Here is a 23420-nt window from a genome sequence, read left to right as displayed (position 1 = left end):
AGGCAGGGGTGGGGGCGCGAGCGCGAGGCTGAGCTGCCCCCGGCCAGTTACCGGCAGCGGCCCCCGGGCTTCCCGCCACGCGGACGTGCGGGGCCGGGCGCCGGCCGGAGGGTGCGAGGCGCGTGCAGCGGCCGGGCCCACCCTGACTCTGGCGCGGCCAGTGGGGCCGGGCCGCCCCTTGCTGGGCCCCCCCCCCCGCCGCCACAGAGCGAGCAACGGGGCCGCGCGCCGAGCTCCCCGGTCGCTGCGGGGGTCGCAGGCCCTGTGCCCGCCTGGCTCACGGGCACGGCTCCCCCGGGCCTCTGGCCTGCGCGCTCCTCTCCGGGAGCCGAGCAACTGCTCCTGGAACGGCCTGTAAACCAGAGCCCTGCTTAGCTGGCCTGCGCCATGGGAACGAGACCCGAAGAGCGGCCAGGCCAAAGGCCCATCCAGCCCGGTGCCCTGTCTGCCCACAGCGGCCAATGCCAGGTGCCCGGGGGGGGGGGCTGAACAGAGAATCAAGTGATCCTAGGGTCATGGTAGGCAAAAGGGCCTCTGTGGGCAGTCTCCTCCTGCCCTGCAAGGGGCTCAGCACTTACAGCTACTTGGCTGGTGGTTGACTCTAAGCATTGTGCTTCCTTGCAGGGCAGGGGCAGAGAGCAAGAGACTTCATGTGCTCCCCTTTCCCAGGCCCTGATTGACTCGGGGGATATAGGAGGGGAGCATACAAAGTCTCCTCATACCAGCAGGGACATGGGTACCTAGAGGGAATCACCAGTGGTTCTCTCTGGGATGTGGGCAAAGACTTTGCATTCTTCCCTCACCCCCAGACCAATCAGGATCTGTGGGTAGAGATGCATGGAAGAGTCCTACGTCTCCCCCCCCCCCCCATTCTGCCTGAGGCCCTGCCCCTTCCAGGGTGGCCCCTGGTCAAAAATTATTGCCCACCCCTGGGCAAAGGACACCATTCCTAAACATCCTGGCTAATAGGATGACCTAACCTCCATGAATGTTTCTAGCTCTTTGTTGAACCCTGTTAAAGTACTGGTCTTCTCAACATCCTCTGGCAAGGAGTTCCACAGGTTGACTATGCACTGAGTAAAGAAATATGTCCTTTTGTTTGTTTTAAGCCTGCCTGTTTTAAAATTATGCACTTATAATAATTAACTATTTTACAGATTACTTTGGGCTCTGATGCCTGTTTCTTGTGCAAGTGTAGTAGCTGATTTTAAAAGCTTCATGTCATTGCTGACTTATATAGAGTATCTGCAATCAACGTTGAGACTTTAGGTATGTATTCAAAGCTAAGAGAAAACAACCACTCTTAGGCTGTCCAGTTGTTTATCAGAATAGTAAGTGGCATAAAATGAAGAGTATTTTTCTTTTTAAAATAAACTGTCATTAACACAGTCTCTGTCCTCTTTCAAGAATGGTCCAAAATTGGGAAGGAATGGAATAATTTCTATAGTATTGAATGATTTTTACTTGGGTTTGCTTATTTACAGCATTCTTTTTACAAAAGTGAATCACTTTCTAATTTGTCCCTTTTTGTTTGGCGATCTATTGTTATTACGATAGCACTGGATAATTGCTGTTATACAAGTGCACATGAAATCTGTGCCTTGAAGAGCTTACATGAAAGTCGGGGATTTTGTTTTAACTGTTGTACAACCAGCAGAGGAAACACTACACGCTTTTTTTGGCTGTGTCTGGTAAATTCTTGTACAATTGAAGTGGATTTTTAAAAAAAATAGAGCATATGGAGGTTACCCTTAAGCTCGATGAGTTCTTTATGCCAGAAATTTTATATAGAAAACTACTACAATATCTGTTTTAATTAGGGATATCAATGTGTAGATGACTACATGATTAACCATACTATTGACTACAAACACTTCTCCGTTTGCTGCCTTTCTATCAAAGGCAGCAAGAGCAGGCGAGATGGGAGCTGGTGCCCATGGTGAGCTGGCTTTGTCCCACGAGCCACCAGATAAAGCTGGTGCCTTAGAGAGAGTCAGCAGCGCGGAGGGTGAGGGGGGCAAGTGGGAGCCAGTATATGTGGGAACCCAGCTTTCAAGCCATCTGCCTGCTTGTATCAGCTCCCACGGAGCCTCCCCCTCCCACACACACACTGCTTCCTTTCTTTCAGAGACACCAGTGTGTGAGGAGGGGGGGAGGCGGGAGCTGATACATGTGGGGAGCTGGCTCTTTGTATATGTTGGCTCCACAAAGCTGACTGCCCCACCCTTGGTTGCTCCCATAGGGGCTGGGGGGAGGTACAGGCAGGAGCCAGTGTTCCTGGGGATCTGGCTTAATAACTGGTTCCCATGAGCACCGACTCTGCAGAATTGCTGCTCCCGTACCCCCTGCCCTGTCATCTCCCTACACTGCTGCCTGATAGCGCTATGTGTGTGTGCAGAGCACGTTGCCACAGAGCAGTCTTTGTCCATGGCGGGCCTGGGCTTACCCTGGACAGTAGCTGCTCTGTAGGATGCTGGTGCAGCCTCTTATCTGCAGGGAGCTTGGGCTCCCTTGTAGACTAGCTCCTCCCTGCATCCTCTTCTTGATGCCTCTGATACAGGCTATCAAATAAGCATGTAATTGCTAAGTTTTAACGTGGTTACATGAGTATTAAATTAATCGATATCTAACATCCCTCTTTTTAATGTTATTTAAATATGTCAACTAATTTAACTTTGGTGATGAGAAATCCTACATAATATAATCTGTTTGAAACTTTGGTTCTGAAGCCAAGATGTCTAGAGAGACTGGAAGCGAATCCCAGCAATCTCAAGGTGCCCAGCAATCACAGAGTGGTACAAGTTCTTCCTCCAGTGGATCACAGAGTGCCAGTCAGTCGTCTTCCAGTTCTGGGACCCTCAGTTCTTTGGACACAGTTCCTACTCAGGAGCTTCCTTCAATTCCTGAGGATCAGGAACCCGAAGAACCTGTTCCTCAGCCATGGGGTCGACTCTTTGCACTTGGAAAGGGCTTCTGTAATTATGGTATGTATAGACCATAGTGGGTTCTCCAAAGCCAATGTATGTAATAGGACAGGGATTGCCAACCCCCAGCACACGAGGCACGTGAGCCAATTTCCATGGCACATAGGGCTGGAGCTCAGCCCCGACCCTGTGCCTCATGCAGCCAGGAGCTCACGCTGCAGCTCCAGCCTCAGCCACACGGCTGCAGCAACATCTCCAGCATCCTGCTGGAGTGTGAGGGGTGAGAGAGGTGTATTTGTGTGCGCGTCCCTGGGGGTATCCCTGCCCAGCCTGGGCTTGCAGCTCCTGGGAGTTAAGGGCTTAACCCCCCTTCTTGGCTGCAGGCTTCTTGCTTTTGAAGGGGGTGGGGTTGGGTGGCTGGCACACATGGCACTGGGGCCCAGGCTGCTCCCCATGGACTATGTGCAGGGGAGGGAGCCCGTTCCCCAGCTCCAAGCTGGAGCCAGCTCTGGGGCGACCCTGGGCTCTGCTTGTTCCAGCCCTGGAGCTGCAGGCAAAGGGCTGGGCCAGGAAGGGAAGAGACTCTGCCCCCTGCCCTTCCTCTTCTCACCCCAATGCTGCTGCCCTGTTTGTGAGTGCACTGGGGGCACAGGGATGTAGGGGTGAAGAAGGATGCTGGGGCAGGATGGGAGGGGGCAGAGGGTGCACTGAGGGGCATGTGGCAATGCTGGGGGGGGGGATCATGGGTCTGGGGGAGCAAGGTTGGAGCAGAGGGAGAATGTGAGGGGGGATACAATTTGAGAAGCTGCCCTTTCCTTTACTCCCCACTTCTTTGCCTTCCTCCTCAACTAGCTATTTGGCTGTGTTCTCACCTTTTCTGATTCACTCCCCAACCCCCTCCCACCTCCAAATTCGCTCTTGTACCCCCACATCCTCTCCTGCTGCCAAATTCCCTTCCAGACCCTGCCCTACTCACCCCATCCTGCATCCTTGTACCATTCACTGGCACCCCTGTCCCACACATTGAACCCCTCACTTTTGTTCCCACCCCATAGCCTAAGAGGGTCCACAAAATCCACTGACTTTGGAACCCCAGAAAAGTAAATCTGGCCTTTCAGTCCTCCCTCTTCCTTTCCCCTTGCCCCGTGGAGACTGGGGTGCCAGAATAATGAGGGGTCTCATTTGGGGGCCACATCTGTGAGGGCTGGGAGGATTTAGAGGAGTTTTATTGCTTCTCACTAGTATGTTCCCCAGCTGATTTTTTCTATGGGTCTGATCCCTGACCCAAAAAAGGCTCCCCACACATGCCATAAATAAAGAAAACATTGAAACCTTTTGTGTTCATCTTAATATTTTACTTAGTTTATCAAATTTTATTTTAAATAAACATGAGAGAGTTAAAATGTTTAATCTGTTTAATTTAAATTAAACTGTTTTCTTGAGCTGCAGCACTAGCAAAAGCTCAGGTGTAATTAACAGTGAGTTTCCATTAGCAACTGGTATTCCATGGAAAGGTTTGCATTGACTCAGGTGGTCCATGGAGCGCTTGGTGGAGAGATCCTCTCCCCTCCTCCTGGAAGAGTGGCACAGCCCAGGGCAGTGGGTTAAATTTTGGCATGCCACTTTGGAAAGATTGCTGACCCCTGTAATAGGACAACAAATCCTGAAAAGGTTTAACAAAATGGAACATTTCCCTTCTGAATTAGTGGTAAAGTAGAATTGTTGGTATGATTGCAGTATTTGTTTTTTGGGTAAGAAATCTTGCTACCATTGGAAACTGAGATGTACAGCATCTACCAATCTGGAGGAAGAATTCAGAATTCTCCTCCACTGCCTTCTTATTTGCCTGGCTAAGATTTTATGTTACTGAATGTAAGAAGAGCCATATATTTGTAGAATCTGACCCTGGAGAATGAAACAAAACCTTTTAATATGTCATATTTCTTCCTCCCTCCCAGGGTTCAGTATGATGACATCTATAACAATAAATTGATGCCCAGATGCACACTATTAATCTGAACTAGAACTAAAAAAAGGGGTTGTAATCACCATAACTGAGTAGCAGTCGGTATGCTCTTCCTGGTTTTAGGTAGTGGTGTTAGTTACTGTGCTTTTTAGTAGTCACGTAGCCACAACAATTTTTAACGGTTACAAGGTTACTATAATAGTTCCAGGGGCGAGGCTGGCAGCGGGGCTGCAGTCCTGGCCTCACTTTCAGGGAGCCCCTGACACTGTGCTGGCAGCAGCACCGGACAGCAGCAGTCCCTGTCTGTGGTGGTCCCAAGCTTACCACTGTCAGAGGCTGCTCTGGCATCCCAGGTGGGAAGGACAGATGGAGGAGGGAAAAAAGTATCTGCTACTTTTATTTAGAAATGAAGTAGCATAGGGTTCAGGCAGTGTCAGATGAATCTTGCTTTGTCTCTTAAATGTTATCATTTGATACCATTTTTGTAGTGGTAGGTCTAACTCATTGGAATTTTGTATTTCTTTCTTTCTCTTCCTCCCCATGTTTCCTCAACCCCAGATTGTGTGTATGACGAATGTTGGTTTGGCAGAGACAGAAGCTGTGACTATAGCTTTGCTAAGATAGGATTGACCGAGTCAGGCTTATACCATAACTACAGCAAGAAGCACTTCCGAATCTTCAGGGTAAGTGCTAAAAAGACCATTTACCCCTTTCCTTCTGTCCTGTAAAGAAAGAAAAACTGGCTTAACTGAAAAATTCTAATGCAAAGCAATTTGAATCGCCACCAGGAAAACTTGACTTCAGTAACCAGATAGAATATTAATTTTCATATATAGTTATTTTCCTAAAGACAAGTTGGTTCTCATTGATTGGTAAGCATTAAAACCTGCTGATTTGCAGCTAAATACAAGTTTTACAGTAATTGTCCTACCAGGACGTATAATCTAGCCACATTGATTTAAACTATATAACATAATATACATTTTCTTTTCTAAACTTTTTTTTTCTGTTAGAAATTGTGAATGACACAATCCATATTAGATTTTAATCTTTGTTTGTGATCTGCATCAGGCTCTATTTGGATGGAAACTGGAGTTCAATTAAAAATAAGTAAAGACAGTGTAAGTAAATTATAGGTCTCAAACTGTAATTGTAACTAGGGAATAATCATTGAAAATCTATAGTCAATCAACAGAACAGAGGGCTTTTTGCAGTGTAGGTATACCTCCTTCCACAAGATATAACTCCTTTTTGTGCAAAAAGGCATGTGTGGACGCTCTGCAGGGGTTTCTTGCGCAAAAAGAGCCTATCCAAAAAAGCACAGGTGCTCTGATGGCCATTTTGTGACTGGCCATCAGAGCTTTCTTGCACAAGAACGTCCATGCAGTGTGGACGCTCTGTTGTGCAAAAGCGATGTGCTTTGAGGTGTGGACACACTTTTGCGCAAATACTCTTCCGCAAAAGACTTCTTGCACAAAACCCTTGCAGTGTAGACGTAGCCATGCTGTTTAATAGCCCAGAAGAAAACACAAAATCATCATTGATAAAGTTTTCAGATGACACAAAAGTTGGGAGAGTGGCAAATAGTGAAGAGAACAGAGAGGTCACTGATTCTGAATAGGGTTGTTAAATTTAGAGTAACTAATTGAATACTTGATGGAATTTCCATCGACTATTCAATTAGTTGATAAGGGCACATCTGCCTTTGAGCTATAGCAAGAGCCTTGGCGGGGTTCTTGTACATTTCAAAAGGAAGCCCTGCAGGTATCATGGGACCAACCCCACTGGCCTGTGCTCCCTCCCATGCCTGAGCCTTTGACATGTACAAGAGCCCCAGCAGGACTCTTGTACATTTCAAAAGTAGAATCGTGGGCAAACCAGCACAAGTAGAGACTGCTTCTGTCTCTGCTGTTTCTGCTGTGCCTCTACCTCCCCTGCTCCTTGCGGAGATGGAGCTCCTCTGTCACTCCGAACTTACTGCAGAAATTCTCATAGTTAGACTTAAGTGCATTACCTTACACTTTGCAGTATTGAGTTTTAGTCCATTTCTGTCGTCCCAGTTTTCAATGTCATTTAAATTGTCCTGTGTAGTAATCTGATCCTCCTCCATATTGATAGTGCTAATTAATAATAATTAGTGCACGCTCACGTTTTGTGCCAAGATCATTTCTAAAATTATAGAATAACATTGGTCCCAAGGCCAGTCCTTGAGGAACTTTCCAGTCCCACAATTTGCCTTTCTGCCCAACCTATTGCCTTTTCCTCCTTATCTACTTAACTGTGCTTGTGTTGATTCCCCCCCTTTCCAAATTTAACTATTAATTATCTATGTAATATCATGTCAAATGCTTTATTGAAGTCCACTTATATTAGATCTACTCAAATCATCTACATATTCAGTTATTTTCTGAAAGGAGGAAATCAGCCTAGCACAGTGTTTCCCAACCTGTGATCTGCGGACCCCTAGTGGTCCGTGATGGTATTGCAGAGAGCCACAGAAAGTTTAAAATAGAAATTAAAATAAATATATGGAGCCTCTTGCAGCCAGCACATCCTCCAACCTGCATTGCTTCCTGCGGATTGAGAAGCAGCACAGGCTGAGGGATGTACTGGCTGCTGGCATGGAGCCTTCAGCTCCCAGCCATGGGGTGCAAACCGAGGGACGCAGTTCGGGAAGCAGGTTGGGCTGAGGGATGTTCATGCTGCAGGCACAGCTATATGGGTTGGGGAGGAGGTCTGAAATAATAATAGATTGAAAAGATTGAGAGCCACTGGCCTACTGTGATGTACCTTTGTTTAATCCATATTCCATTATATCCCTTTGGACATTTACTTCTATGAATGAAGTTATTCTTTCCTTCACAATTTGCTCTAATTTGGTCTGTAGCTGTTCAGATCACTTTATTTTCCTTTTCTTAAATATTGTCTGGCATTAGCTATTCTCCCATCATATAGTAGTGCCTGTGAGCAAATAGATTTAAAAAAAAACCTTTGCTACTTAGACTAGACATTTCATATTCCAGCTCTTTCAGTATTCCGGTATGAAAATTATCCATTCACTTTTATTTTGAGCACAAGTTCTTCCTCCACCTCACATGTGGTAATTTTCATCATTAGTGATTGATTTCCATCAGCCATACTGCCTTCATGCATGTTTGTATTATTATTATTGAGAGCTGAGGTAAAATTAATTATTCATTAATATTTTTGGTCATATCTCAATTATCTTTTAATCTTTTTTCCATCCACACTGCACAGCAGCCCAACTTAATTCTTCCTTATGTTTATTTTGATAACTAAAAATATTATTTTTTTTTTTTTTAATTTCCTTAGCAAGAGCTAATTCAGCCTTTCTTCTAGCAATTCTCCTTTCTTCATACTCTATATGTTCTCTATTTACTCCTAATTATCTTTTTTAGGCGAATATTCTTCCATGTGGATCAGAGCCTTTCTCTACAAGTTTTTTTTCCCCTTTCTTGGGACATGTTAAATAGTTTTTCTGTAGTTGACTTGAGGAAGTTCCAAGCCTCTTCTGCATTTTTAAGTTTGAGTTCTTCAGTCTAGCTCACTTCTTGAAATAAAAAAAAACATAGTTGATGGCCTGTTTTGTTTATCCAGCAGCTCTTACTACATTTAAAATGCAGAGCTATAGCTCGGGTGGCTCCCAGAGCTGGCACAGGCCAGGGCTACTCAGTTCTGGCTCCAGTTGGATTTGGGAGCTCCCTTTGCTGCAGCTCTGCAGAGTGACCCCTAATCAACTAATTGTGTAGTTGACACAATTTTGATCGACTACATGAGTAGCTAGAACCACCGTTAAACATCCTTAGTAATTACATCAGATCTATAGCAGGCCCCAACACTATCCCTACAGAACCGCTTCTACAGTCCTTTACCAAAGTGATTTTGGCCTAGATTCAGTTTTGTGTCTAGTATTGTTTTGAGTTTTATTACAGATTACTGTATCACATATTTATTTCACTACCCTAGCACCTTTACCTTTATTTCTATCTTTTCTAAACAGCAGATACCCTTCAATGACTGTATTCTATTAAGGAGTGCTATTCCACCATGTTTCTGTAATCCCTGTAACATCTTGCACCAGTAGTTTGAGTTCCTCCATTTTGTTGCTTAGACTCTTTGTGTTTGTGTACAAGCATTTCAGTTGTTTCCCTCAGGCCTCCTCCATCTGTCATGGTAGCTTTGATGCCAGAAAATTAATATTCCAAGTACTTAACTGGGGATCATCTGTTGAGAAGTCATCTTTCCCTAAATGCTTCCCCATGGTCAGTCATTCCAAAACATGCCTTGTCGGTCCAATCCTTGAGCCATCAGCTCATTTTCATTTTATGTTGTTACCTTTTTTCTCTAGGGACGGGAAATATTCTGCTGAAAATCATCTGAGCTTCCATGTTTGTTTACGCTCAGCTGGCTGAGACATTGGCATCCTTGATCCATTCCAATGGGAATCTAGTAGTGTCACTTATCCCACAGTCACTTATCCGCACAGTCATTGGATTTTCCCCACTCTCATTAGGTCCTCTCCAATCTTGCATCACTCTTGTATCCTTGTTCCTGTCAGACAGCAAGCACACTCTTCTGTTTCTAAATTTGGTCTGATAACAGTTTGTTAGGTCTTTTTATTGTGGAGTTCCTGATCATGTAGACCCGTGGTCACCAACCAGTAGATCGCGATCTGCCGGTAGATCTCGGAGGCTCTAAGAGTAGCTCTTGAGCCCTCTCTGAACTGCGCGCCTGCGCAGTACATTTACATTAGATTTCCTCATTTGAGGAGCAGCTACTCACCGAGCAACAGCACAGGTGAGTAGCTGCGAGAATGGTGGGAATTATTTTTTTAAAGTAGCAGTATAAGGATTGGGGATAGCAAGTGAAGGAGAGGAGGAGAATAGAGAGGGAGGGGCTTCAAGGAAGAGCGGGGCGGTAGATCTTGGCTTAGTCTGTCATTTAAAAAGTGATCTTGGGTGTGTAAAGGTTGGAGACCACTGATGTAGACCAAGGGTGGGGAACCTAAGGCCCAGGGGCTGGATGCAGCCCCCAAAGGTCAGGGCTGTGTTCCAGCTCCCCTGCTATCCTCCCATGAAGCTAGAGCACACAAAATCTACTAGCTTGCTGTCCCCCTACCTCCCAAGGTTCTGGTGTGCGAGGGAATGAGGAGTGTCTTTCTTCTCAGTCAGGGATCATGTTAGTGAGGGGGGTGGGTTTTTTTGGAGCAGTTGCTTCTTACTTGTGGGTGGCCCCCTACTGAATTTTTTTCTGTGGGTCAGTGGCCCACCAGCCCAAAAAGGTTCTCCATCCTGCTGTAGACCATCAGGGTGTTGATATGAATCTGTTTTATGTTCTCTCTTGCAGTCCCATGTATATCATCCTCACTTTTCCTTCAGTTCCAGTACTGGATCTCTCCATCTCTTCTTTTCTTCCGCAGGGACTGGTTTTCTTTCTTCTTTGCTACCAGCTAATAGTATTGCCAAACACACTGTGCCACACCACTTCTTGATATATTATTTTGTGAATTAGGGAAAATAAATTATTAACTCTGAATATGGTTCATTAGTCTCATGGTAAAAGCCTTCTTTCTGTATTGGTGTATTTTTTTCTTTTTTTTAGGAAATGGGACCAAGAAACTCCTATGTTGCTTACATTGAGGACCACAGTGTGAATGGGACTTTTGTAAATAAAGAGCTTATTGGGAAAGGAAAAAAGCTCCCATTGACTCACAATTCTGAAATTGCACTGTCTATACAGAATAATAAAGGTAAAATGAAGTTCAAAGACAACTTGATTTTGAATAGCACCTTCCTTACAATTTTGCTTCTTTCAAATACTTTAGAGATAAAATAATAGGTGGAAACAGTTAATAGAGACATTGACAGTTGACTACTTTTTGTGCACGCAATCTTGAAGTTTGTTATATTCACCTGAAATTAACTACATTTTAAAAAGCGATTTAAAAGTACTAGACATGATCTGGTATCCCAGCATCAGCATTTGTGTTTTAAAACACGCTTTTCTCTTTCAGTTGTTAAACAGGGAAAACTGACTTACCATGCAAGGAAAATTGTGAATATGATTGTGCATCTGTCAGCATCTTATGTACAAAGTAAACAAGCTGAAAAAATTAGAGCATTTTTTATTGGTACCATCTATGCATGATTCTCATTTTTGAATTTTAGATCTGTATGATGAGACGGACGGATTTCTCTTTGTATTTTTACTCTTGATAGTGATAATAGATTATAAAAAAGTGTTAGGAATTGTCATGCCGGAGAATTGTTGTGGAACAGATGATATTGAAGATGTTACTATTACAGAAGTTCTCTTTCATCAATGAGATCACCTTGATAACCACAAGTATTTTTCCAGTGTTTAACTCCATTCAACTGTAGATGTGGGTATACCCCAAGTATAGGTGTTGCTGATATGTGCTCAGTCATTAGTATCATTGGGATGGTTCGTGTGCTCTTTGTTGCCACATCACTGCATGCTGGTATAAAAGGGAGAAAACCACTAGTTTATTCTTACTCCAGTGATGATTCTCAGTGATAATGATTCAAGATTGTTAACACAGGTGCTTTCCTCGCTCCTTTTCTGTATCTAGAGCCTGTTTACTAACTGGTTAGCCGTAGTTAGTGTGTGTTAGGTTCCTGGTGCTGCATTTGGTTTCTCTTCACACTTTTGAAACCACTACTTGAGTGATGCTGCATTCACTAGTTTAAATCCCTGCTGTACTTCTGTGAAACTCATGCCAGTCAGTGACCCACATCAGGCCTGTTGGAAATGTTTGTGGGAATCCCATATTAGTGACTGTCACATCTGCAGAAGGTTCATACTCCACTTGAAAAAAGGTTAAGTGGTGAGGCCTAAGAGTTTGCTTATGGATGCAGGACTTTGACCTCTATCAAGAGTCATCACATAAGGAGAGTGCCCCATGTACATTGACTTCAGTACAGAGCTTTTTGCTAAAGATGTCAGTGGAGCATGTTGACTCTTCTCTGATACCAGAGAAAAGACTTTGGCCTTCTTCCAGTTCCATGCCTTGCTCACCTGTATTGGTACCCAATAGAAGCAGACACCAGAAGAACCATTCAGGGGATAAATGCACTCCCCCGAATGCTTGATGTTTCCCAAGAGGGGATTGTTGCCTCTGAAACCTGTGCCAGAGACTTTTCCTGAGAGACATTTGTGGCGTCAATAGAAGGTGCCGATCCCAGCAACCTGGAAGTGTATGCACCCACAGTAGACTGGCTTAGCTTCTTGGTACCGCTATCCCTAGACAGGCAGTCCCCGACTTATGCGGATCCGACTTATGTTCGATCCGCACTTACGAACGGGGCTTTCTTGCCCCGGAGCTCGCAGGCAGCGGTCCCGCCACCTCGACCTCTGGGGCGAGAAAAGCTGCTCCTAGTGCCCCTGGTCTGCTGAGGACCGTCTCCAGCAGACCAGGGACACCGGGAACAAAGCCGCAGTGGCGCGGCACCCTGCTGCCACTGTGGCTTTGCTCCCCGTGTCCCTGGTCTGCTGGGGGGGAAGGGGGTGCAGCTAGTGTGCCCCTCCCCTAGCAGACCAGGCTTTTGTTGTGGACCCTGGGGCAGAGCAGCTGGGGCGCTGCCGGTTGGTCCCGCAGCGCCGCTCTGGGCACTACTGAACCAACCCGGCAGCACCCCAGCTGCTCTGCCCCAGGCGTCCTGATTCAGCCGCTGCTGGTCAGTTTCAGCAGCGGCTGAATCTGGACGCCAGTTCCGACTTACATACAGATTCAACTTAAGAACAAACCTACAGTCCCTATCTTGTACGTAACCCGGGGACTGCCTGTAGTGAAGGTCTACAGCTGCTACTGTTATTGCTTCCTCAAAGCATCCAAGGATTTCCCTGGTATTGCTGTCCTTGGGCTCATACTACTTTTCACCAGTCCATTTGAGATTTGCACCTCTATTGTCAGAAGGATCTGACCCTTGTTCCTTGGACTCAGAGTAGGAATGTTAGTGTATAATCATTTAAATGATTAATTGATGACCCTGGCTTACTGGTTAGTCCAAACAACTACATGTACATACACACACCCTTGCTGCCTCTGTGTCAGACACACAGAGGTGGGAGCCAGTGCTTGTGAGGAAACGGCTTTGAAGCTGGCTTCCCACACATGCTGGTTTCTTCCGCCTGCCGCTCCCCTCCCTTCCCAATCCTGCCACTGCCTACCACCGAGGCAGCAGTGCGGTGGGTAGAAGGGCAGCAGGCGGGAGCTGATGCTCAAGAGAACCGGCTGAAAAGCTGGCTCCCCACGAGCACTGGATCCTGCAGCACTGCCTGCCCTCCCCCAACACTAAGCTGCTGCCTCTTAAGAGTCCCGGGCGGGGGAAAGGATGGGTCCTGGGCTCATATTGGTAGCCTTTCTCCACATCCTGGGGTGTGTCCCCAACCACAACCTCCCCTGAACTGTTTTGCTTACTGGCATGGAGAACTCACTGGAGGCCCTGGTACTGAGAGCTCCATTCCCATACAGACAACCACTCAGGCATGCTCAGACCAATCTCTTTCAGATGTCTGTTTCATACTTTTTCACTTGACAAGGCTGTTGGGTGTTTGTGACTTGGCATTGCCAGAGGTTCAGAGTTGACCAATGTCCTTTAAAAATAGTGGACTCTGCACTTTATGTTCATGAAGAAGAGGTGTGTGCAGGCCCTCACAAGTTGGGGGACTCCTGGCATTAGTGAGGATAGCTACAATGCAGTCATGGAACCATCACAGAGCTAGTCAAGGCCCTTAGACGGGTACCCTCCTCCTTGGACCTCACAGGAAAATGAGATGAACAGAGGTGCTTTATCCCCAGTAAGGAGTATGAACATTTTGTCTCAATCCCAATCAATGTTCCCCACTTATGGAGGTAGCTGCCAATGAGTAGGATGAACAGGGACAACATGCCAAAAGGCAAAGCCTCAAAGACGCTGAATCTGATTACAGATGTTGTTCTTCATGAAGTCTGCAACTCAGGATTGCAAACCAGCATGCTCTCCTGAGTGAACATGGGTTCGCCCTCTGGGAGATAATTACGAAAATTAAAGACAAGAGGATTGTAGGCAACATTTCTAGTAATAGCTCAAGAGAATAAACTGGTTGCCAGGACTGCCTTGCATATACTTAGGGATTGCGTATACTTAGCTGCTCAAACTCTGGTTGTGGTTGCAATTGTTTGAGCTGCCTCTAGAAGTCCAACAGACTATTCTGTCTTTCCAGAGAAAATGGATTCACTGAGGCGCCTAGTAAATCAACATCTTCCGATGAGGTCAGATAGTACCATGTAACTAGGTAGTTCAGCATTCCAGATTATACCTCAGAGGGATGTAGACATGGCCAGCATGAGTGTTTGCTCCAGCTTGCCACCATTTAGTGAATCTCTTCTATGTGCTTTTTCTCTGATTTCTTTCCTTCCCAGAGGCCTCTTATAGTGAAACAAAGCCATGCTCACCTCATCCTCATAGAGACAATGGATTTCAGGAAAGCAGACTTTAGTAAACTCAGAGAGCTGGAAGGTGAAGTCCCATGGGAAACAAGACTAAGAGGAAAACAGCTGAAGAGAGTTGGCAGTTTTTTAAAGGGACATTAGTAAGGGCCCAAAAGCAAACTATGTCACTGCGTAGGAAAGATAGAAGGTATGGTAAGAGACCACCTTGGCTTAACCAGGAGATTTTACATGATCTAAAAATAAAAAAGGAGTCATATAAAAAGTGGAAACTAGGTCAAATTAGAAAAGATGAACAAATAATGCCAGTATGCAGAGGCAAGTTTAAAAAGGCAAAAGCACAAAACAAGCTCAATCTAGCTAGAGACATTAAGGCTAACAAGATGATGTTCTACAAGTATATTAGGAGCAAGAGAAAGACCAAGGACAGGGTAACTGAGGACAGAGAAACAATAACAGGAAACTTGGAAATGGCAGAAGTGTTTAATGACTTCTTTGTTTTGGTTTTCGTCAAGAAGATGGATGGTGATGAGATGCCTTACATAGTGAATGCTAGTGGACATGGGGCAGGTTTTGAAATTAAAAGAAAATAAGAACAAGTTACAAAAATTACCTGGAAAAGTTAGATGTCTTCAATTCACTAGGGCCTGATGAAATGCATTTCAGAATACTCAAGGAGCTGATAATTCCAGAAGACTGGAAAAGGGCAAATCTAGTGCCCATCTATAAAAAGAGAAATAAGAACAACCCAGGAAACTACAGACCAGTTAGTTTAACTTCTGTGCCACCAAAGATGATAGAGCAGCCAATTAAGAAATTAATCTGTAAATATCTGGAAGAAAATCAGGTGATAGGAAACAGCCAGCATGGATTTGTAAAGAACCAATTGTGACAAACCAATCTGATAGCTTTCTTTGATAGGATAACAAGTCTTATGGATAAGGGAGAAGCGGTGGATGTGGTATACCTAGACTTTAGTAAGGCATTTGATACAGTGTCACATGACCTTATCAATAAACTAGGGAAATAAATCTAGATGGGGCTACTATAAGGTGGGTGCATAACTAATTGGATAACCATTATCAGGCCACATCTACACCACAGAGGTGGGTTTTTTTAAAGCCATTTTTCTGAAAAACCCTTCACTAACATCCACACTGAAATCGTGTTTAGAAAAAAAAATTGAAAGAACGGAGGGGTTTTTTTCCCGACGTTGCTAAATCTCTTTCTATGAGGAAGTAGCCTTTTTCCGAAAGAGCTCTTTCACAAAAAGGTGTGTGCGCACGGGGAAGAGGGAGTTCTTTTGCAAGAAGAGGAAAGAGGAAAAAGCACAGGTGCCCTGGTGGCCATTCTGTCCATAGTAATCACAGCTTAAATGTGCGATAGCATCCACACTGAATGAATGCCATCTTTTGAAAAGCAGATCCCTTTTTGGATACGCTTTGGCAGTATGGACACTCTCTTTTGGAATAAGTTTTTTCAGAAGATCTCTTCTGGAAAAGCTTCTTCCGAAAGAAGCCTGCAGTCTAGATGTAGCCTCAGAGAGTTGTTATTAATCATGATGGAAGGGCATAACAAATGGGATTCTGTAGGGGTCCTTTGTGGGACTGGTTCTGTTCAATATCTTCATCAATGATTTAGATGATGGCATAGAGAGTACTGTTGTTAAGTTTGCAGATGATACCAAGTTGGGAGGGGTTGCAAGTGCTTTGGAGGATAGGATTATAATTCAAAATGATCTGGACAAACTAGATAAGTGGTCAAAGGTAAATAGGATGAAGTTTAATAAGGACAAATGCAAAGTGCTCCACTTAGGAAGAAACAATCCATTTCACACACACAAAATTGGAAGTGACTGTCTAGGGAGGAGTACTGCAGAAAAGGATCTAGGCGTCATAGGGGACACAAGGAAACGTACAACACCTCTTGTTGAACAGCAGTTTACAAAAGGTAAGGTAAATGGTTTTCAGTATAATTTTTGTTACATGTTTACCTATATACATGTTTTCTTCTGGCCTATGCATTTTATTAGTTATATTGTTGAATATTAAAATTAAGTCATAGTAGTTTATTTCTTCTAGCAGAGTCTTTGGAGTTAGTAACAAAAAATTATCTCCACTCATCTTCTCAGTGTTCGTATTTTCTGATCTTATGGTGGATGATCAGTCCGGGTATCCCAGAGAATTCAGAGAGAAATATATCATGTCAAAGACTTTGGGAAGGTAAGAACCATACTTATAATATATGTAGGGATTATTTTCCTTTAGTTGGGTGTGGATGATGTTTGACCTATAACTAGTATAAACTACGTGCTGCTATTTTAGTACTGTTTCAATAATACCACCCTAGGCACTATGGTACTGCAAACAACAAACATGGTGCTTTACAGACTAGTAAAAAATGAAGGGCTCAGATTTTTTTCATTCTGTTCCTGCTACTTTTTGCCTCTTATGTGGAATCTAGCCTTAATAGGACAGCTGAGAATTGTTTTGGGGTATGGCCTGGCATAAATCATGGTACCTCTCTCCTTTGCCCGTAGCTCCACCACAGCCTGGCAATATGGACAGAAATTAGGTGGCGCATACTTGAATTATGTCAATTCATAACTTTCTTTTCCCTGAGAGAAGATCATAGCCTGTTAACATGGCCTCTAAGATGCTGTAACTTAGATCAGTAGATCAAGTGTGAGACTTGTGCAGGAGACATCCTATTTGTTTTAAACCTGGATGTTAATACAGTTATACAGAGAATCAGACTGTGATCACAATAATCTCTCTGACTTGTTAATTAATTCATGCTGTGAGAATCAGAGGGGTGTAATTTGTTCCCTAATGCACTCAGCTATGGAGGAGGGAATCTGGATGTGCGCTTGCGTTCCACAGTGCTTACTTTAAGATCTGTGTATGAGGGAAATGGGGAAACACTGGCTTTATATATTTGTGTGGAGATACTGAAGACAAGCGGTGGCAGTAAGATAATACAGTTACTGAGGTGATTTTGGTTTTTTTAATCTTTCCTTCATTGTAGTTTTGTTCCGCTCTACAGGGAGCGCTTATGCATGCATATAAAGCTGTTAGAAAGAGGAGGTAGGATTTGATGGCCTTGTTGAAGTTTGTTTTGTGGAGATTACTGGAAAATCTTTTAACATCAGGGATGGCTAGTAGTTTATTTTCTGTAGCATTTTCCCTCATAGAATTTTTAAGATGTTGATAGGACAAATTAATATTTTGCTGCAGAGAATTCTTACTCCTTCATGCAAAGTTCTCTTTTCAGTTGCTTATCTTGCAAATGGTTAGTTACTGCTTATTTGAAATGTTACACCTGAAAGTAAGTTCCTGCTTATGAAATCTGTCTGTAAATTAAGTCTTCTGTTTGGAATGTCCTAGGGTAAAACACAGTATTATATATCTTTGTTATAGCAGGCAAACTGCATTGGCAGTAAATCTTAAATTTAGTAGATTTGTTTTTCATTCCCATTCTATATGGCTTTGACATCTCTTATTCCACTGCTGGGCCATTAGAGGATAGGCCCTTATTTCTTAAACTTTGTTCTGAGGAACACTGGTGTTCCGTGGAGAACTCACAGGTATGCCATGACGGTTTGAGGAAAAATAACAGCCTCTAGAGCTGCTGAGACGCAGTGGGTGGAGTGAAGGGTGGATGAGGTGAGCGAATGGTGATGCAGTGGTGACACGGCTGGAAATGAGGCAGGGCTACCCGCGTTCCTTCTTAAGTGCTTCCATGCAAAGGGTGGAAGAGGTGAGCGAGTGATGATACAGCAGGAAATGATGCTGGGCTACCCGCGTTCCTCCTCATGTGCTTCTGTGCCCAGCTTGCAATCACCTGGGAAAGATCCATGCCTCGGTTGCGCTCCTTGCCAGAGGGGAGGAGTGTTGCAGGGCCATCTCTGATTGGCTGTGTCTGCTGCTAGTCTGGGGATCCTGCCTGCTAGGGGAGAGAACTGCCCTACAGCTGCCACCCCAACTGGGTCTTTGCACCACTTCCTTTAGACCTCACTTGTTAGGCAAGACAGCTGGGGAGGGGGCAGATACAATTTTCCTTCTTTGTTGGACAACCCTTTTTTCGTTTAATGGATTGATAGGTGATTGATAGGTTATGTTTGGGATTCTTAGATTAAAAAAGATGTTCCACTTTTCAAAAGATAATTAAAAAGATACTTAAATTATCATTGTGCAGTGAGAGAATATTGTCGTTCTCAATAAAAGTGTCGTCTGATGTTCAAGGGGCAAGGTGTGTGTGTGTGTTTTGTTGGTTTTTTGCTCGACTAAAAATTCTTGGTGTTCCTCAAAAAAAAAAATTGTTTGGTGTTCCTCGGTCTTAAAAAGTTTAAGAAACACTGGTATAGGCTCTTTGGATTGCTGGGATTATAAACTTCCCGTTTGCTTGGTTTCAACTCTGAATGATAAAAATGGTTAAAACTAGTATTCTGAATTATGATACACAGGTAGACCTATTTTCCTTACAACATCCAGGTTTGGGCTTTTTGCTGCTAATTGAGTTGGGTTTAAAACATACTTTTAATTGTGAAACTCAATTTATGATTGGGGTACTTATAGCTTAGAAATAGAAAGTCAGGTTTGAAATAGTTTGCTGTCGGTCCTATTACTTTCTGAATCAATATCTCTCCTCTGCTCCATGATTGGAAATAGGGGGAAGAACTGAAGGTCAGAATATTACCTTGTGGGACATGAAGTGAAAGAGAGAGAAATGGAGACCCAAAATTTTTATATAAAATTTCTTTAAAGTTAAAATTTCCCCCAAAGTCTTTGCATGTCATAAAAAAGTAGCAGAGTGAGTGGACTTGTATGGATTTGTATGGATTTCCTCTTAAATCTCGTAATGTTTAAAAACAAATTTGCTGCTATATATATTGCACAGTCGTACAACCTTATGGCATGCGACTTTATGTGACTGGGCTATATTAATAGAGACTGATGGATTTTGTAAGCTCAGTTAAAATAATTGCGTGTTAAATCTTGGAAGTTTGTTCTGTTTTTAGCTATTTGTGCATTTTCTCAATAGCTTTCAGTTTGGAATTTTGTTTGTATTTCAATTTCTGTGTTAGAACATGGGTGACTACCAGCATCTATCCTAATCATGTGCCTAATACTGATGGGTCTTACATACTGTACATGAGCCTGCTGTATTCAAAGGTTTAGGAGACAGCAGTATTCTCATTACATATACTGTTTCAAGAAGCAAACACCTTCTGTTTTATCTGTTTTTATTTGTTACCTGCATATTGAAAAATGCTTGCAAAGTTTTAATATAACTAAATTTTTATATTAGTGGCGCCTGTGGAGAGGTTAAATTGGCATTTGAGAGGACCACATGTAACAAAGTTGCCGTAAAGATAATCAATAAACGGAGATTTATAGCAAGCGCTGTGAGAGAGACAGTAAGTATCTGTTTTTTGGCCCTCTTGCAGTGGCTGTAATGTATTTGGTAATACTTTGTGAACATCTACTGTGTATGCAGAAGAGAAGAGTGAGGGGGGATTTAATAGCAGCCTTCAGCTTCCTGAAGAGAGATTCTAAAGAGGATGGAGAGAGGCTGTTCTCAGTAGTGACAGATGGCAGAACAAGGAACAATGGTCTCAGGTTACAGTGGGGAGTGTAGGTTGGGTATTAGAAAAAATTATATCACTAGGAGGGTGGTGAAGTACTGGAATGGGTTACCTAAGGAGGTGGTGGAATCTCCATCCCTAGAGGTTTTTAAGTCTTCACTTGACAAAGCCCTGGCTGGGTTGAGTTAGTTGGGATTGGACCTGTTTTGGACGGGGGCCTGGACTTGATGACCTCCTGAGGTCTCTTCCTGCTCTATGATTCTATGAGAATTTCTGTTCAACAGCTCCTAAACTGTAAGAGTTAGGCTCCATCAGATTTCCTCTTACCATAACTTAAAGCATGGAAAGGATTTAATTGTGCCAGAAAAATGGGATGTGCCTGGAATGGGATTACTTCTCATAAAATCACATAGAAAGGAGACGATCACAAGGCAGGTAAAAGGGGTTGCTGGGGGTGCCCCATTCTTGAGCCTCTCTTCCCCCCCGTGTGCCGTTAAGGAAGGCTAAAACTCTCTTTGCCCTCCCCCCCCCCCCAATCATACGAAGTCTTTGGTGGCTGTTCCCCTTTGTCCCAGAATGAGGGGAAAGTGCACAGTTTGCTGCATTCCTCATTCTGATTAGAGAATTCAGGAGCAGATGAGCCTGGACCTGCCGCAGCTGGGGGACATACACCCTTCTCTCAGCTGTGCTCACTGGAGCTGCAGCAGCCTTGGAGAGGCGCTTCTCACCTGGACCCAAGGTGCTGCAGTGAGAGAGGCCTGGGGTAATCCTCTCACCCCGGGGCAGTCTGCATCCTTAATCCTTTATCCTCAGCCCCATTCTCAGGCAATGATTTCAGTGAAGTGTGTATATTTTCATTTTATTATCCAAAAAACAGAAATTGAGTTAAGAACTCTGCCGGGTAAATCTAATTGTAAATATTTGTTGCTATAATTTAAGGGTTTTTTTGGATTCATGTGTATGAAGCTTTGTGTATATTTAAACCACACCATTTGGAAGGAATTAATTGTATTAAACAATGAAGATTAGTTAATCGTCTGGTCCAAATTGTCTTTATGTTTATTATGGCAAGATGCAGACCCCTTTTGTTACTTCTTCTCTGAGATGGAAAGGTGTTTCACCTTTTGTTGGGACAGACTATAGTGAGTTTTTCCAAAAACAGCCTCAAATTAAATTAAATCTTGTTTAGACAATAAAGAAAAGCTTCCGTTAACTCCACAATGAATGTTATTTGAAATAAATGCATAGGTCGAAGACAGTCTCATACTAGTAGGCTCAAATCCTGCAAGTGTCAGAAGAGAGGGATTTTTAGAAAGACAAATCCCACTTCCAGAATTCTATGTCTGTACTTCCTTCCAGGCTAGTTTTTATCCTTCTCTCCCTGACACAATGCATCTCAGACTAGCCACATCTGTTGGTTTCCTTCATGGCTTTGTTGATGTTGCCAGGTGCTCCTTATCTTACTAGCCAAGAAGATCTTTGTATTTACATCTTGACAGTAAGATTTGTACAACTGAGCTAATCTGGAAACATTTTTCTGCTACGAGAGTAACCAGTTAGCTCCCACTTTTCCTGAAACACCATCTACCTTCCCTCTCTGCCCCTCATGTTACTACATTTGCTTCTCTGATTTTAATCTCCCCCCTTCCCCGCATAGCACTTCAAAGGCTTCTTTGATTGTATTGCATTTATAGTTAGGACCTTGTGCAGATACAAAATTTGTTTCCGCGTCTGTATCTGCAAAAATGAATTGTGGTCTCCGTATCCACATCCATGGATTTGCAGGGCTCTGTTTATAGTTTTGCTTTCCTTTATATACGTGTTGGTAAGTTTCCTGTTAAGGGCTTCTTAGTTATGGGTTACATAGCAAGAACTCCTTGGACTACATCTCTGATGTATCAGGGATGAGATCATGTTGCAGAGAAAAGATGTAGTCTCCCAAAGGGAGGCCAGTCCTGCAGAAAATGGGAGATTGAGGAACCCCAGCTGTAACTCCCAGGAGGTTCCATGGCAGCATTGCAGATAAAATTTGTTTTTGTTTTGGCCTAACAGGTTAGACTCTTGTTTTTTATCAAATATCTCAACCTTTTCCCAGGGAAGATTTCAAGTTAAATTCTTTTTTTCCATGTTTGTTGAAACTTTCAGCAAGACAATTTTTCCCTGATGAGCTCTGCTATTTATGTTGTAGCCATCATTAAAGAAAGATGGAACAAATGTATGTTGTGTTTCCATAGATACATGGAGGCAATAGTCCCTGTATAAACATTATTATTGCTTGCTCTGTCTGACACTTCAGTTTTCTTTTAAATAGGATCCAGCTTTTAATGTCAATACAGAAATTGAGATTTTGAAGAAAATAGATCATGTGAGTATAATCTTAAATCTGATTTATTTTTTAAATTTGTATTCTGGTTTTCTCATTTGCTCTCCTTCTTTTGGAATTACTATAGTCTTTTAACTAATGCAATTATATTGAAATTGAGTAAATTTAATTTAAAAATTTAAGCCCTAGCCTTTTGGCAGTTTTAGTAGATTTCTGTTTTTTTAATCCCCTTTTTTGCTGTTTGTAAGTGCCGCACAAAACAAGGAATCAAGTACAGTGGAAAAGGTACAGTTGACTAAATAGAATGCTTTAGGAGAGCTGTCTGTAAGCTCTTCATAGGAATAACAATAGGGTGTCAGAATATGATTGAGGTTCATCAAGAGAAATGTTTTTTGGGGGAAAACTTCCATAGCATGTCTGCGCTAAGCAGAACACCCGTTGCATTAATTTTACTATAATTAAAAAAACACCTGGAAATGAATTTTATATTAAAGAGAAACCAGTATTAGCATAGTCTCCTTCCAAGTATACTTTGGATTCTGAAATTATGTTCTTGGATAATATTTTCTTGTAATACAAGTTTTCATAAAATGATTCTGCTGTCTCTCTCCTCTTTGCTAGCCCTGCTTAATCAAGATAAAGAACTTCTTTGAGGCAGAAGATTATTATATTGTTTTGGAATTGTAAGTAATTTGCATTCAGTTTGTTCCAGAATAAATGTTTTACTGCCATAAATAAAAGAATATCATGGAAATTTTAATAACTTGACTCCTACTTGATGATGAGTGCAGATGCTATCCAAAACATAGGTAAAATGGGGGTTAGGGTAGGCAGGAAAGTCATTCTTCTGAAGCTGGGGTGACACTCCACCTCTGAAGGATTGTCTGTCTTGTCATCCTGGTAAATTGCAGCTGCTGTGGTGGATCACATAAGTGGAGAGCAATGCTCCCTCTAATTTTTACCTCCCTGAGTGGAATGGATTTTGCTATGTGCACCAATATAGGGGTGATATGCAACACATCACCTTCATATTTGAGGTGGGAGAGGGGTCAAAAAGTTCTGAGTGTGGGAGGGGTCTCAGGGCTGGGACAGAGGAATGGTGTGTGAAGTATGAGGACTCTGGCTGAAGGGCAGGTGCTCCGTTCATG

At 43.3% G+C, this 23420-nt stretch overlaps 1 protein-coding gene across 3 annotated transcripts in view; it reads left to right on the top strand.

Annotated features, from left to right (window-relative positions):
- CHEK2 (checkpoint kinase 2) overlaps nt 1–23420 on the top strand; it is a 52576-nt gene that overhangs the window by 149 nt on the left and 29007 nt on the right. The window contains exons 1-9 of one of the 3 annotated variants that reach the window (XM_075898920.2): nt 5–111; nt 1158–1269; nt 2730–2984; nt 5449–5573; nt 10513–10660; nt 16494–16584; nt 19673–19781; nt 22261–22314; nt 22894–22955. In XM_075898920.2, the coding sequence (XP_075755035.2) occupies nt 2735–2984; nt 5449–5573; nt 10513–10660; nt 16494–16584; nt 19673–19781; nt 22261–22314; nt 22894–22955 (839 nt within the window). In that variant the 5' untranslated portion in view covers nt 5–111; nt 1158–1269; nt 2730–2734. Of the gene's footprint in view, nt 1–4; nt 112–178; nt 469–1157; nt 1270–2729; nt 2985–5448; nt 5574–10512; nt 10661–16493; nt 16585–19672; nt 19782–22260; nt 22315–22893; nt 22956–23420 lie in introns of those variants that run through there. The other 2 variants (XM_075898921.2, XM_075898919.2) reach the window with 2 other exon arrangements.

Source organism: Pelodiscus sinensis, chromosome Z, assembly GCF_052426305.1.
Source record: "Pelodiscus sinensis isolate ZL-2025 chromosome Z, ASM5242630v1, whole genome shotgun sequence".
NCBI classification, from domain to species: Eukaryota; Metazoa; Chordata; order Testudines; family Trionychidae; genus Pelodiscus; species Pelodiscus sinensis.
Note: the sequence above shows the minus strand (reverse complement) of the source record. Positions and strands in the feature narration are given on the sequence as shown.